The 15541-nt window shown below is 51.5% G+C and overlaps 1 protein-coding gene across 7 annotated transcripts in view; it reads right to left on the bottom strand.

Moving 5' to 3' along the window:
- Dysf (dysferlin) overlaps positions 1 to 15541 on the bottom strand; it is a 201247-nt gene that overhangs the window by 84874 nt on the left and 100832 nt on the right. For all 7 annotated transcript variants that reach the window (XM_038318221.1, XM_038318219.1, XM_038318223.1 and 4 more), the window contains 6 exons: positions 12242 to 12373; positions 11996 to 12162; positions 10597 to 10711; positions 10284 to 10389; positions 9881 to 10023; positions 7924 to 8097 (listed from right to left, as the gene is read on the bottom strand). In XM_038318221.1, the coding sequence (XP_038174149.1) occupies positions 7924 to 8097; positions 9881 to 10023; positions 10284 to 10389; positions 10597 to 10711; positions 11996 to 12162; positions 12242 to 12373 (837 nt within the window). The remainder of the gene's footprint in view (positions 1 to 7923; positions 8098 to 9880; positions 10024 to 10283; positions 10390 to 10596; positions 10712 to 11995; positions 12163 to 12241; positions 12374 to 15541) is intronic.

The raw sequence follows: 15541 nt of genomic DNA, 5'->3' as shown, positions 1-15541 counted from the left end.
GAGCCAGGGGCACAAGGGAGCAAGAGTTCTAGGGCAGCCTGAGTTATTATGAGACTGATTAAAAAGACCAAAGAAACAAAAAAATAAAACCCACACACATCTGGGAACTTCCCCTGTAGAAATCAGCACGTGCTCTAAGCCTGAACTGGGAAGCCTGGCGTGGCTTTTTCTGGAGAGCTGGCAGCTGAGCACTGGCCAGCACAACCCTCCGACAACCCTCTGGATTATCACCATCTTCACCCTCTCCTCATCCTCAGCTCTGCAGGGACAGCGAAGTAACACGGTGATGTGAGACAGTCTTCCTTGGTTTGCATTTGAAGACAGTTCAAGCAAAACAAGTTCTCTGCGAAATGGGTTCCTAACGGAGCTTGCCTCCCATCTATAAACAGAGTTGGTGGCCACAGGTAGCTGTGGCGTGTATCTTAGCACAGGACACGAGGAACATCCACAGCAGCTGTGGCGTCCGTACCTGTACCACTGAGGACTACACAGGCTCTGTCACAGATACAAGGCTCGTTAAGGAACAACATAGTGGCAGGCCATCCAGAAGTGACAACGGAGGTTTGTCAAAGCAGGCCGGGGGTTAGATTTGGTCTGTGGCCCACAATGTGTTAACCCTGCTCTGAGAAGGGAGGTTATTGCTTTTGCTGTGTCATTATCTTCCCCATCTGACAGTGACAATTCCAAGACAGTTTGTCTCTTCCATGCCGTTAAACGGTGGACTCTCTAACAAGGCCAGTGTCTCTCTTCCAGAAGCCACCAGAGTTCAGAGCACCAAAGTGCTGAAGTGGCTAACGATGGCTGAGTGCCAGCTGAGGGCAGAAGAAGTCAAACACAGGACTCAGAGCATTTCCCTAGCTGCCACCACTTATACAGAAGCCCCACACGCAAGACAGCAGGCCAGACCAAGGCATGAAAGGCCTTTATAAGAGGGAGTAGACTGGAGACCTCCCTTCTCAACCAGGTCTTAAGTAGAATAGCAGGCGAGGGTGCAACCCCATTTAATTTGCAGCTGGAAGAAGGGTTTGGAATCAGCTGCTAAAGTCTTTACTAAAGTCTTTGCAAAACTACTGCCTGAGCGCCCCACGGAGCTGGGAAGGCACCAGGCAACGTGGAGAGTGCACAGTGCCACGTGTGGCTGATTTGGACCAAGTGTCCTCCCTGCAGAGACATCCAGCACAAGTTCTTTCCTATGCCAGCTGCCTCAAGAATTTCAACAAGTGTCTGTCCCACTTTGTCTGGAAGTGCCTTGATTCTTCATGCCTTGTTTCTTAGAATGACTGGTAATAATGTCCCAAGCTATATTTTAGAAAAAAAACATTAGGGATGGAGGAATCTAGGCCCTCAAGTGTGATGTCATACTTAAGGGCTCCAACTGTGCAGGTACACTCACTTAGGACCTCAACATCTTAAAACCCAGGTTGGAGCAAGACAGATACACACATTATAGGACATAGTCAAACTGTCCTCTCTAGCAGGAGAACAGGAGGGATAGGGAGATCTTTGTTTGAGTGGGGTGCCAGCCCTCAAGCCCCAGACAGCACAATGCCAGGTAGGGAACAAGTTCTTATTTCAGGTGAATAAGCAGGATCTGGGGATGGGACTCAATCGGAGGAGTGCTAGCCTCGCATGCACAAGGCCCTGGCACTTCAATCTCCGGCACTGTGTAAAACCATAAGGGACAGTGCACACCTGTAATTCCAGCATCAGGGAGGTGGGTTATATCAGAAGCTCAGGGGCATCCTAGGCCACATAGTGAGATCAAGACCAGTTTGGAATACACGAATCCCTGTCTCAAGAAAGGAACCTGGGGACAGATACAGAGTGGCCCTCTGATAACTCAGCCTCCCCCAGCCAAGGATCATAGCTACCCAGGAGGCAACTCTCTGAAGGATGCCTTGCTCAGGGGGAACAGATCTGAGAACTGGGCTGGGGTACCTGGCACACAGTATGACTTCATCCAGGTCCAGAGATGACCCACCCTGGCCAAGCCATGTGGGACCTCATTTCTGGCCAGCTCAGGATTTGAGTTACTTCACATCAACACTGTCCTCTCCTTGACCGCCCTCTCCAGTCCTTCCAACTCATAACTGCCCTTCATTGACAATGGTCCAGGGTGGTGACACCTGTCTCTAAGGGTTCTTACTACTTGGTCTCAGCTAGCCTATTGTAGGCTTCCTGGGTAGCAGCTTCCCTGGGTGGAGAGACGCATTCATCACATCTGGATGCCCTGAGGAACTGACTGCCTGTCTGAAATGCCAGGAGCAAGGATAACCAAGGATGTTAGCCAAGAGCCAGCCTCCTGACACTTCACATTTTCTCTCCCTAAGGCCACCCCTAAAGAGCCCTGGGTGTGGCAGGAGAGACGCTCTGCCCTAGTCAAAGAGAGGGTGGAAGGAGTAGTTGGTGAGAAGTTGGTGACCTGGCCAAGAGTCAGAAAGCGCCTGAGGAGAGAGGGGAGGGCAACTGTATACCCTAAGTAGGTTCTAGGACAGACTATTTCTTCTGCAGTAGCACTTCAGAGCTCAAAGAACTATCTGTGGTGACGGTGACATCGCTACCCCATAGCTGCATCATCGGATACAACAGAAACTGCTTTTTCTTTTTCTGGTTACTTCAGAAAAGAATTTAAAGAGCCATGTGCGGCACCTCAGTTGTCTCAGCTGTAAGATGGGCTAATGTCAGCATCCAGTCCCCCAGGATGGCTGTGGGATACAGGGCAACATGTAAACCTATCTGTTTGATGGTTAAAAGGATTTAGTAATTCTCTCTTGGGAACTTGGATGCTCTAAAGGAGTAGATAATGCCAGAGGCCTGACACCATAACTTAACCATCACACAGATACATATACAGAAGCATCAGCAAGCATTAGATCTGCCAAAGGGCAGAAGAGAGAGAGAGAGAGAGAGAGAGAGAGAGAGAGAGAGAGAGAGAGAGAGAGAGAGAGAGAGATCTAACTTCCCAAGGCTCCTGCAGCTCCAAGGCTCACAAGCACCTTTGAACGTGGAAGTCTTTCTCAGCTCTAGAAGGCACCAAGGCCGCCAGCACATGCTTCAGGCCTGTCTCCTCCCTTCCTCCCTTCCTTCTTCCATCCCTTCCTCATTCCCTCCTTCTCTCCCTCTCAGCCAGGCTGCCTCTGCAGCCCGGGAAGCCTTGCCCCTCTAGCAAGGCCAAGTGCAGAGGCAGGGTTTGGAAAATCCTCGTGCCTGGAGGGCAGGCCCGGGGCAAGGGTGACAGTACAGATTCCGTGAGCTCATCCCCAGCAGCCGTCACCAGAGTTCCCAGAGAGGCTGGTGGCGTCAGGAGGGGGTGACTGGGTGGGAGCCGGGTGGTGGTGGCTGTGGCGGCAGCAAGGGGTGTGGGGTAAGGAGGAGGCTGATGGAACTCGCTATAATAGTGGCTTTGTACTCCGATTCCCAGCTCCCTGGGAACGCCAGGAAGATTATGAAACCCGGTGTCTTTGGGAATGCCAGGATATTAGCTGGAAAAAGAATAATACGAAAATAAAATAATGCGCGGGATGGAGACAGCAGACGCTTAGCAGACTGAGCCAGGGCCTCCCGCTCTGAGGAGGGAGCCAGGCTTGGCCCCTGCTGCTGGTGCTAACGAGCAGACAGGGCCTGCCTTCCAAGGAGACGATTTCCAGAGGGTGCTGGCAGGCCAGGGGAGGGGTGGCAGGAGGCAAGGCATAACCAGGCCTAGTCCTGGGGCCCAGACATTCGAACCCCTCAGATTCCCAGGAGGTTCCTTCAGCCCCACCCACAGACATTCCCTGGCTCTTTCAAGGTCTCTCTATAGCCTCCTCCCAGCGCCCTCCCCCTCAGCATGGCCACTCTGGAATAACTATAGAACAGCAAAGATATAGAAGGCAGCGGGTTATTTGCAGTCACACACGAAACTCTCTCTTCCAACCCTAAGTCCCAGAGGACCAAGCCTCTAGCATCAGACCCACAAAAGGGCAGAACGAGCTATCTTATCTTGTCCCCATCCATGCCATACACCCAGCGTCTCTCGGGAAAAACATCTAGATGGAGGCCAATGCACTCTATCTTCTGCCCTCCATACTCAACGGAGCCAGTAGCAAGCAGCAATAGCAGCTCATTACCTAGGACCTCGTTAAGGGCAGAGATTCTTGAGCCCCACCCAGACACGGCCTCAGAGTCAGCTTTGTCACAGGTCCTTAGCTGACTTCTCTGCTCATTAGCCAGCACAGTCACTGCTAATCCTTCCAGTGATGCTAAGATGTGGTCTCTTCCACGAGTGATGTAACAGAGTCCCAGAGGCGTGGGAGGCAGAAGGAAGAGCCAGATCACCTGGGAAGCCCATCACATGTACACAAGGTGCAGGTCAGACATTAGCAGACACCAAGAGCAGCAGTGTGGTCCTGGTAACAGAACACCCGATAACCTATCCTGTGATACAGAGCGAGCATGAGTCCCAGTCCCTGGGCTAAGACACCAGCATGTTCCAGGGAAAAGCCAATAAGCTCAGAGATGGAAACCCAGTCCATCCCTTGGCCATGCTGGAAGCGGGTGAAGCTGACTGTAGAAGAAAAGGGGTATGGTGTGGGTTCACGTGTCTCTCAGTGCTGGGGCTGGAGGATTCCATATACTCAGTGGTGCAGTTACTATCCAAAAGGATAAGAGCTCTGCTCAGAAACTGAACTCCTAAGGACACTGCAGAACTCTGGGGGATCCACCCAAGCACTCACAGACTTTCTCCCTCAGATACTCTGTCAGTCGTGTTCCCCAGGGATGCAGAGGACTTCCTGAGGCAGTTCCTTCCATGTATCATAAACTAATCACAAATGGGAGCTGGAGAGATGGCTCAGTGGTTAAGAGCATCAGCTGCTCTTCCAGAGGTCTTGAGTTCAATTCCCAGCAACCACATGGTGGCTCATAATCATCTATAATGAGATCTGGTGCCCTCTTCTGGCCTGCAGGCATGCATGCAAGCAGAGCATTGTATACATAATAAATAAATAACATCTAAAAAACTACTAATCACAAGTGAATCAAAAAATTCATCAACCCTCCCATGCCTGTCAACCTGACATTTGACATCAGTGAACCCGCATGACACGCTCTCCCACTAACAACAAACTAGTCAATGTCTCTGCTTCTTGGAAATATCATCACCACCATGTCCCATTCTCCCAGTCTTTACAAGGAAAATCTTGGCCCATATCTCCTAGCCTTCCTTGCTTGCCTTCCTTCTCCAAGTCCCACCCTGCTCTAGTACCTGTCTTTGGCCATGTGTCTGGGCACCTCTAACCATGTGTCCCGCCCCTCCCAGCTGACACTCCACCCCAACTCTTTCTGCTTCCCTGTCCTGGCCGTGTTGTAAGAGGACCGCTAGTGTGTTCCTGCCCGCCCAGACCCGAAATAACTACACAGATACTATATTAATTAAATCACTGTTTGGCCCATTAGCTCTAGCTTCTTATTGGCTAACTCTTACATATTAATTTATCCCATCTCCTATAATGTGTGCATCACCACGAGGTGGGGACCTACCAGCAAAGTTTCAGCACATCGGTCTGTCTCGGGCAGACAGATGTCTCTCTGACTCCACCTCCTCTCTCCCAGCATTCAGCTTAGTTTTCCCCACCTAGCTCTGTTCCCCTAAAGCTCTGCTATAGGCCCAAAGCAGTTCCTTTATTAACCAATGATATTCACAGCACACAGAGGGGAATCTCACATCATGGCCACCCAGCAGACTGCCACTAGGTCCACTTTCCTCACACAACTACATCAAATGTCAGACTTCCCATCTACACTGCTGAGCCTTTGACACCCCCCGCCCCTGTGTGTCCCTCTGCCAATACAAATATCACCTTGGTCCCACGGCTCCTGCCCCACGTGGTAGCCTTAGGCCTGGATTTTCTGATGGGAGGTTATCTCTCTCAGTTACTCCCCAAAGCTGCTTTATTCATGATCCCCAAGCCCTGCTCCAGCCAGAGCCTGGCCTCTGCTCAACCGTGCCCTCGGCTCCCTGGTACCCACTGAGAAGAGGCCTGGATCTGCCCTCCAGAACTCTCTGCTTACCACTATTTCCAGTTTCTTTTCCTTTTCAGAAGTTCCTCTCTCAAACCTAGTGGTGCTGTCAATCACAGAACCCAAGTGTGGTCATTCAAAGCTTTCCACCCCTCACCCCAGGTACAGGAACTGGCACAGGCACACATGACCAGCTGGAACCATTTCCTTCCTGGAGTTGAGCCACTCCGGACTGTCCATATGGGGGAAAGGCAGCATGCCTTTGTCCAGCAGGGTGCTGTGACTGTCAGGATGTGGCATGTCTTCTGCCACCATCATTGCTGCCAAGGAGCAAACAAGCATGGGACGAGGCTGAGGCAGAGGAACGAGTCTCAGGGATGCCCTGAAGACCTCAGTTTCCTGCCACCTGCCACCTGCTTCCCCTCCAGAGCACTTTTCAGCCGAGTGAGACCCAAAGCCCCCTTGATCATCAGCCCATATGAGTGGAGTCTCTCTGCAGTGTTCACATTGTTTTCTGAGACAATCTCTCACTAGAACCTGGGTCTTCATGGTTAGGCTAAGCTGGCTGGTCAAAGAGCCCCAGGAATCCTCCTGCCTCTGCTTGCCCGATACTGGGAGCACAAACACATGCCACCACAACACCCAGATCTTTTCATGTGGAAGCTAGGGATCGAACTCATAGCCCCAGGCTTGTACTCTGCCCACTGAGCCATCTCCCCAGCCTGAGTCTCTGCCTAATGGAATGAATTGGTCCCTTCAGTGCTTGCCTGGCCTTCCTCAAGTTCTTCCACTCCAACTTTCAGCCTCAGCCACAGGACCCTCCCTAAGCCCTGCCCAGTGCCAAAACCAGGCCAACACAGGACAAAGACAACCACACACAGCCCTGCTTCTTGAAAGCCACAGAGTTATCTCACTTGCTCCTGTCCTGGCTGACAACTGTTTAGTGGCCCAGAGCCCAGGATGACTGCTTCCCTCAAGGGCTTTGTTTAGGAATAGAAGGCTCTCTCTACAAGCCTGTTGCAGGCTGTTACCTGGCCTTCAGGGGGTTTCTTCTCCCTGCACTACCTGAGATGAAGGATCTCTCTGGCCAGCCTTGGGAGGGGGCACCACTGGCTCCTACCTTCTCCGTTTCCATTCATCACATCCTGGGCCCACTCCCACTAGACTCTCGCAGACCTCACAGCTGCTTTGACCCACAGATAAGCACACACACATTGACACAGGCAACCCTGTGTGTAAAGGCTGACAGGACCTGCTTCCCAGGTCCACGCCCCAAAGCGCCCACAAAAAAAAATGCATACGTAAAACTGACTGTATTTCAGAAGTGGTGGTCCAGCTCCAAAAGTCTCTAGACTATCAAAACAGAGAACAAGCTGTCTGCCAAGCCCCAAATGTCCCCGCTCCGATTGCCATCATCTCTCCCTGGGGTTCACCACCCTGCTCTTGACTCCAATGCTACTAACTATAGAAGATGACACGGGGGAGCAGTAGTCATCCAGGATTCCCCTTTCTCAGGTATGTCTCCCCCAAACCCTGTCAAAGCCCCCACCAGGGAGAACTGTGTCCATCAAGGATATGCCAGGGTCCCAGACTTCTCCCATCCCTGCCAGGCTATGTTGGCCGGAAACTCTAAGTCCTTGGACTTTGCTGTCTGGTGAGCCACTCAGAGGCCCAGGCCACGGTCATCTTCACACTCAGAGAAGCAGTGGGTCTTCCAGTATCGAGAAAGACGCTGCCTTATTTTAGGAAGACACCTAGAATACTGCTCACTCTCCCCACATGCCACCCCACAGGGACCCAAGCCAGGACGGCTGGCCAACGTTCCATCTGAAACCATGACCCTAGGGATTCCATGCCTGTCCCACATCAGCCTTGGAAAGGCGAGCTGCACCCCACCCAAGCCCAGCCAGATGCAACCCAATGTACCAGGGCCCCCTCGAGGGCAAACACAGCTGCAGGTCCGGTCTTTTCCAGGGGCTCCATGCGGCGGCGCCAGCGGCGGCGGCGGAAGGCATCTGTCTTGCGGTACTCCAGGTGGAACCTCCAGCCAAAGAGAGAGGCGTACTCCCAGCCCTCGCCCTCAGCCTCTGCCTGCCTGTGCTGGAGGAGAGAGGAGGCAGCTATGAGGGAGAGACAGGGCAGGATTCCAAGGGGTAAGCCTGGAAGAACCACCTGCGAGAAGGCGGCTTGGAGTAGCCTTGAGGTAGGAAACCCAGGAAAGAAAGGAGACTTCCAGGCCACAGGGGAGCTGAGGAGGCCAGCAGGGAAGGTAGACAGCAGCGGAGCTAGGCATCAGGCTTCGGGCTGTTTATTTGAACTAGGGGTGGAATGCCTGAATCCAAGCTCTCCTGTCATTTCCTTTTTCTCCTTCACATCCCAGCTTCTAAACATAGAGATGGGCCTGCAGCTCAGAGGCAAAATGAAGAGCCTGCTTCCTAAGGCCAGACGACTTCTCCCCAGGAGGTGCACCTAGCCCGACTGTGAGGGGCCCTTGTCTCTCCTCGGAAGGCACCCTTTCCTGCAGGAAGCCTGAACGTGACTGGCCCCAAGCCCTATAAGACAGTGACATGGCACTGATACTAACTGTCAAGCCAGGCTGGGAGCCTAAGCGAGGCCCACACCTCTAACAACTGGGCGTCTTCCATGCCGAGGAAGAATGTCATCCTGGTTCACAGTGGCTTGCCCAAAACCCCACCTGTCTCCAGACCCCGACAGTCCCTCTCTAGAGTACTGCTCTAAGGGGCAAAGAAAGCCGGGTCCCCTAAAGACTCTCCCATTTAAAGAGTGGGAGAGGCCTGGCTCTGCTACTAAACCCAAATGTGTTCTTAGGAGTGAAAGATAGATGACCAGAACACCCGGGAATGCAGGTCCTGGGGGGTGGCGGGGGGCTGCACATGAGCATTCCCAGACTCTGGGACAAGTGCATGTGTTCACGTGTGCTCACAAGAAAGTACTGCGGGGCTGTTCTGTGTTCCATGGTGTCCTTGGGTGAACACTGATGGCTCTTCTCTGGTCTTGCGCTAGCCAGTACACTCACACTGTGGCCTATCACTGGCAGCCAGAAGGGTGGGCTCAGGACCCAGCCCACCGCTACTAAGCCACTTTTCTGTGGTACAGGTGTCATAGCATATCCCACCAGCCAGTAGTCGATGGCAGACAGCTCAGGTGGTGTGGACCCATCTCCTGCCTCCAGGTAAGGAGTATCTGTAGGGTTCGAGGGCCGCTGCCTTGGAGCCTCCATGTCATGGAGTCTCCCCCTTAGGAAACCAAGCGGAAAGCACTGCCTTTGGCATCCTTGAGCCTTCGGGGACTGTTCTCGGCAATCCATAAGTAGGCATCTGTGAGCGCCAAGTGCGACCTGTAGAGGCTGGTGTGATCTACTTGTTTTGAGTGTGCACAGCGTGTCTCATATTTTCAATGTGGTGTGTATATGCACTCAACTGATCTGGGGGAGACCCGCTAGTGAACTCACTGGGTCTTGAGGTGTTTTTGAATGAGAATGTCCCCCGGGCACTGTTTGGGGAGGCTTAGGTGGTATAGTCTTACTAGAGAAACTACGTAATGGGGGGGGGGGGGGCTTTGGCTTTAAAATCCTCACACCACTTTCAGTTTTCTCTCTCTGCTTCATGCTTATGTTTCAAGATGGGAGCTCTGGGCTTCCTGTTCTGACTGCCATGCCTGCTAATTGCTGCTGTGTCTCCCAGCTGTGCTAGATTCGAATCCTCTGGAACTAAAGGCCTAAACCAGCTTCTTTTCTCTAAACTGCCTTGGTCATAATGCTTTATTCATCACAGCAACAGAAAGTCACTAAGACAGGTCTATGTGCACTGGCCTCCTCCGTCCGTCCGGAAGCCCCACTCCCACCCACCTCCCCTTGGCTCACCCTCTTCAGTGCCTCCATCTGGCTGAGGTCCCTCCTGCGCAGTCGGACCCAGCGTCGACGTCTGTGAGTGTAATACATCTTCTCAGCAGGGACCCAGTGTTTGGGCTTTCGGTCTGGGGGGATGGTGATACTGTACTCCCAGCCTAAGGGGTGGAGTAAAACCTGTAAATCATTGTCAGCAAATCCCCATCTCTCCAAAGCTATCTCTCTTTGTGGGGCATGCTCAAACCCTGAGCAGCTAAAACCCGGGACATAAGTAGAAGCTTGAAGTGGGGGCCTGTTCAGGAAGTTCCCCAGTGAAGTAACCCAATGAAAGCCAGGCAACTGCCTGGGGCCTTCAGCTGTCTCACTGGCACTGCTAGGAGGTGGCCCGGGTGAGATCCCAGCCTCTGTGTGTTCCCACCTTGCTCGTCAACAGCCCGATTGAGGTCTGTGGACCATTCTTCATCTTCCCACTTCCAGCCCAGTGGGCACTCAATGTCATCCTTTGGAAGCACCTTCTCCCCATTCTAGAGATGCAAGAGGCAGTTGTGAAAAGATACTGACTGGACGCCCACATGATCTGAGGACACCATCCTTCTGGAACCCAGAGCAATTAGGTCGGCAAGTGGAACAGGGGAGAAGACACCCAGTCTTCTGAGTCACAAGCTCTTCATGGGACCAAATGTCCAGGACCCCGGGGAAAGCATGCACTACCCACCTGGAGCACCCCTTACCACGTCAGTGTAATTATCGCTCATATAAATCCACTGGCCTCCGGGTAGCCGGGTCTGGTTCTCAAAAACCTCCTCCACAAAGCTCAGGTGACCAGCATCAACATCATGGAGCAGGCTATTGGGGAGGACAGGCAGAAGGTCACTGAGGACACCCCTGCCACCGTTTGCTTCCAAGAGAGCATTACACCTCAGCCCAGCTGCACTGTCAACCTCACCACGACACAGTTAGAGAGGGTAGTGCAGACAGATGGGGACAGAGGGTGAACAGGAGGCTCAGAACAGGTAGAGATGCTCACAGGCCATAGAATGTGTCACCCAAGCCGGCAGTGTTGGCTCACACCTTTAACCCCAACACTCGGGAACAGAGGCAGGCAGATCTCTGTGAGTTCAGGACCAGCCTGGTCTACAAGAGCAAGTTCCAGGACAGGCTCCAAAACTACAGAGAAACCCTTTCTGAAAGAAAGAAAGAAAGAAAGAAAGAGAGAGAGAGAGAGAGAGAGAGAGAAAGAGAGAGAGAAAGAAAGAAAGAAGTGTCATCCAAGGTAAAAGAAGGAAAGGGGGACCAATAAGAGGCAAAGCTCAATGGACAGTACAAAGAAAATATCATCAACCAGTACATTAAGGATTCAATACTTGATTCTATAATATATGTCAAGCTTTTTTTTAAAAGGTACTGGATGTCTCCCAGCTATAAAAAGTGTAGAGAGTGGCATAGAAGGATGCACAAACTGGGATTCAGGGAGCAAGTGAGTGCCTGGAACAGGAATGGTCATGCATGTGCAATGAGGGGACTCTGTGTATCATAGAGGACAAGGCACATGACTGGGTGCACACTCTAAGGTATGCTTCATAATGAAGGACTCTGTATATATATATATATATATATATATATATATATATATATGAATATATGTGGTATATATACATGCACATGTCAGGTGTAGGTTTGGGGGTGCACACATACTAGGGCATCCATGTGGAAGTCAGAGGGCAATCTTGGGTGTCAGTCCTCACTTCCCATTTGTTTGAGATGAGGTCCCTTGGTTGTTTACCGCTGAGTATGCCAGGCCAGCTGGCCCAAGGGCCTCAGGGATTCTCCTGTCTTTGTTTCCAACTCCGCATAGGAGCACTGGAGTTATAGACAGGCACTGTGCTGGAATTCATCACAGGTTCCAAGGAACTGAACACATCAGGTCACTTGTGTGACAAGTGCTTTGTCCACTGAGTGTCTCCCCAGCCACATGCAGCACTTTATTTCTGAGTGTTCGAGCTATTCCTGGTGAAGCACCAGCCCCAGGAGAGTCGGAGCAGGTAGAAGGACTCACAGAGCTCAAGACATCAGAGGATGGACTGGGGAGAAGGGGAAGCTGTGGTTGGACACCCTGAGAATATCACTCACGTCTTCTCTGGACACACGAACCAGTCCCCTGCCCAGGCCCAGCCAGCGGAAGGACGGAAGCTATCCTTTGGTAGCTTGATCTTGCCTGTGACGTCAGAAAACTTGGGGTAGGTGAGGCCTGTTGTGCCCCAGTTCCCAACCAGTGCCAGCTTTGTCTGGTTCTCATACTGCAAACCAAAGAAGAAAAACCAGTGAGGGGTCATGCAACTCCAGGATCCAAGGGCCAGTAGGCAGGCAGGTACTCACCGTTTCAGCAAAGACAGAGAGTTTCCCCTCAGCAAACTGATTGAATTCTTTCTCATCCACAGAGAGCCCGAACCAGAGTTTGACCCGGATCTGCACAGGCATTCGGGTCCTAGGCACGCCCTCCATGGGATACTGGGATCAAAGAAACACAAACACTCATAGCCCTGGGCATATCGGCTCAACACCCAGTCATGTGTAGCCCATTGGAGAATTACACCAAATATCATAGAAATGGAATACAGAACCAAGAGTCCTGTTCATCAAAAAAGACTATAGCAACCATGTAGGAGCCCTTTACAGATGGGGTCATGTACAGGGTCTATAATATTTCCTTCTGCTGCTTATCTTCTTACTTCTGTCATCTGTGGGAACTTTCTACCACAATGGAAATGGCTTAGATCTGCAAGGTCCAATAGGTCAGCCACTAGCCATTTGACAAGTGGCTCATGTAACCAGGGAACTGGGGTTTTCATTTTAATTGGCATTAACTAATTTAAATAGCTACACAAGGCTGCTGCGCTGGACAGCACCATCCTAGAAGCAGAAGAGCAGGGACCCAGCTCCAGAAGAGGAGCAATTAAAGCCACTTCATTTCACTTTTAGTACTTCATGCTTTGGCTAGACGTGAACACTGCATCTAATGTCCCCACAATTTCAAGTGCTTATCAGCACGTTAACCGCTCTTTGCTGTTCAGCTATTTTTTATCCCAAAGGTTTCAGAAGCTCTGCCAAATGGAATAACCACAACAACCCAACATTTAAAAACATATATATGTTCCCTAGGATTACTTCACCATTTGACTGAAACCAAAGGTCAGATTCGGCCTTGGGGAGTAGAGTTCCTCCCTCTTAAAATGACACCCTGTCCCCTAGAGGAGACACCATGGTGAGAGATAGCTCACTGAGTAAGAGCAGCAGGGAGTCTGGGTGGGTTCAGAAAAGGCTGAGAAGCTAGGGTGGGGGTTCCCAAGCTGGTGGGGAAGGCCTGCACCCCTGGAGGTAGAGCCTAGACCAAGAGAAGGCTTAGGAAGCGGCGTCGACCATTGTTGGTTAACCTTATCCCATTCCTCAACCCAACTCCTCTCAGTCATTCCTTGGAGAAGTATGGAGACACCTCTTACCCCACCCGTGTCCAGGAAGTCCCAGTGGTGTTCACTTCAGCTGTCCCCTCCCTCAGGGCGGCTAGCTGTCCTTTTCCCTCCAAGCCACCAGCCCTTGGGACATGGCAGGAATGCCTGCCTCCTCCCTTTCTTCCCCCACCTCTAGCTCCCCACCACCAACCTCCCCCAGACGGGGCCAGCCTGCCCAACCCAAAATAGCAACAGCAAATAAAGAAATGTCTAGTTTGGGGCTCCTCTCCTCTGTGGTGCTCACTTTTTCCAGCTTGGGTTTAAGTTAAGGAACACCAGTGTTTGCTTGGTCTCTGCCCGCTGCCAACATTTTTGTAGCGCTTGCTCAGGAGCTACTGGCAGGCTCATGAACTCAGTGGGGAAGACTTCGAGAAACAATTCTGTATCTTTTTTTTTCTTCCTTTGCTTGGAATCAGGGAACATTCTCAGTTCCCCTCCTGGAGGTTTCAGGGCAAATAGGTCAGAACTGGAGGGAGAGATGCTCCAGAGTCTAGCAGGCCTGGCTACAGCCTGCCTGTACTCTCAGCACCCGTTGCCTTGCCAACCCATTCCCATACTCCCTCCCTTTCCACATACCATTACACACAAGGAGAGGGTCAGCCTCGGAGGCCAATCTGAGGCCAGAAGTTGAGGTTAGGATCAAACAAAGAATGTGCCTCAGATGGTCCAAGAGCAGGTGATACACACACACACACACACACACACACACACACACACACACACGTGCGCGCGATTCCATATCATCCCCTCTGAAAGGTCACTCTCCCAGCATACTGATTATCTCAGGCATGGCTGTCTGAATTAGGGTTACCATTGCTATGATAAAATACCATGACCGAAAGCAACTTGGCAGGAAGGGATTTACTTGGCTTACACTTCTCTATCAGTGTTCATCACAGAAGAAAGTCAGGACAGGAACTCAAACAGGGCAAGAATCTGAATGCAGGAGCTGATGCAGAGGCCATGCTGGCTTGCTCATCCTGCTTTCTTATAGCACCAAAGACCACCAGCCCAGGGACGGCACCACCAACAATGGGCTGGGCCCTCTCCCATCAATCACTAACTAAGAAAATACTCTATAGGCTTGCCTGCAATCCAATCATATGGAGGCATTTTTTTAAATTGAGGTTCCTGCCTCTCAGATGACTTTAGTTTGTGTCAACTTGACATAAAACTATCCAGCACACTGACCTATAACAGATACCCAAATGTAGCATCTGTAGAGCAAGGGACAGTCCCAAAAGAAAGAGGAGAGCAGAGGGAGAGAGGAACAAGTGTCCACTGACCACTGAGTTTATGAAGCAATGTGTGCACTGTCCAGTTCAGTCCTCGATGCCTGTGAGGTAGACCGCCTCCTTTTTATTTCATAGGTGGGAAGAAAGTGGGCTGTTCAGAGAGCTTTGGTGACATGCCCAGGGCCAGACAGAACTGCGACCAGCCTGTTGCTGGTTTACACAGACTGTATAGCTGGATCCAGCCCTGGCTTCCCACCCCAAGGGGCAACAAGAATGACGGGTCAACAGAAAACAGTGTAGGCTAGCAACCAGAAAATGGCTCTACTCAGAAGGGTCAAGGCTGGGATATGGTCGAGGATGGCCTCTTAGAAGCTTGAAGATAGAAGATAGCATGTAAAAAAAGGGAATAGCTGCAGTAGAGACTTCGGGGGAAATAAGCCAGGCTGGGATGGGGGACAAGCGATGTAGGCTGAAGGGGCCTTGAAAGCACAGCCATTAGAAGCAATGAGAAGTGGTAAGAAACAGCTAACTCTCCGGCCACTGGGAAATGCTGTACACAGAGAAGTCACCTCATGAGGGGGCCTGTGTTCTGATCATCTGGCTGAAGCCATGACCAAAGCCGCTGGGGCTCTGTATCTCAGTGCTCACCTAGAGAAGTTGATGGAAGCCCTTCCACAAGCACCCACTCTCATTCCCCCCCCCCACATCAACTGCTCCTGAGGCTGCGGGGACAGGTCTGGAGACCATCGTAGAGGTTGGGGATGATTCTTGAAAGAGACCAGCCCCATGAACCAATGAAGTCTTGGACACACACACACACACACACACACACACACACATGCACACTTGAGGCCCTTAATTTACTTCTTTTTTAAACAGAGTCTTGTGTAGGCCAGGGTGTTCTCAAACTCATATAGCTAAGGATGATCTTGAAC

The sequence above is a fragment of the Arvicola amphibius genome, chromosome 2 (genome assembly GCF_903992535.2).
Source record: "Arvicola amphibius chromosome 2, mArvAmp1.2, whole genome shotgun sequence".
NCBI lineage: Eukaryota > Metazoa > Chordata > Mammalia > Rodentia > Cricetidae > Arvicola > Arvicola amphibius.
The sequence above is the reverse complement of the archived record's forward strand: the minus strand, read 5'-3'. Positions and strand labels throughout refer to the sequence as shown.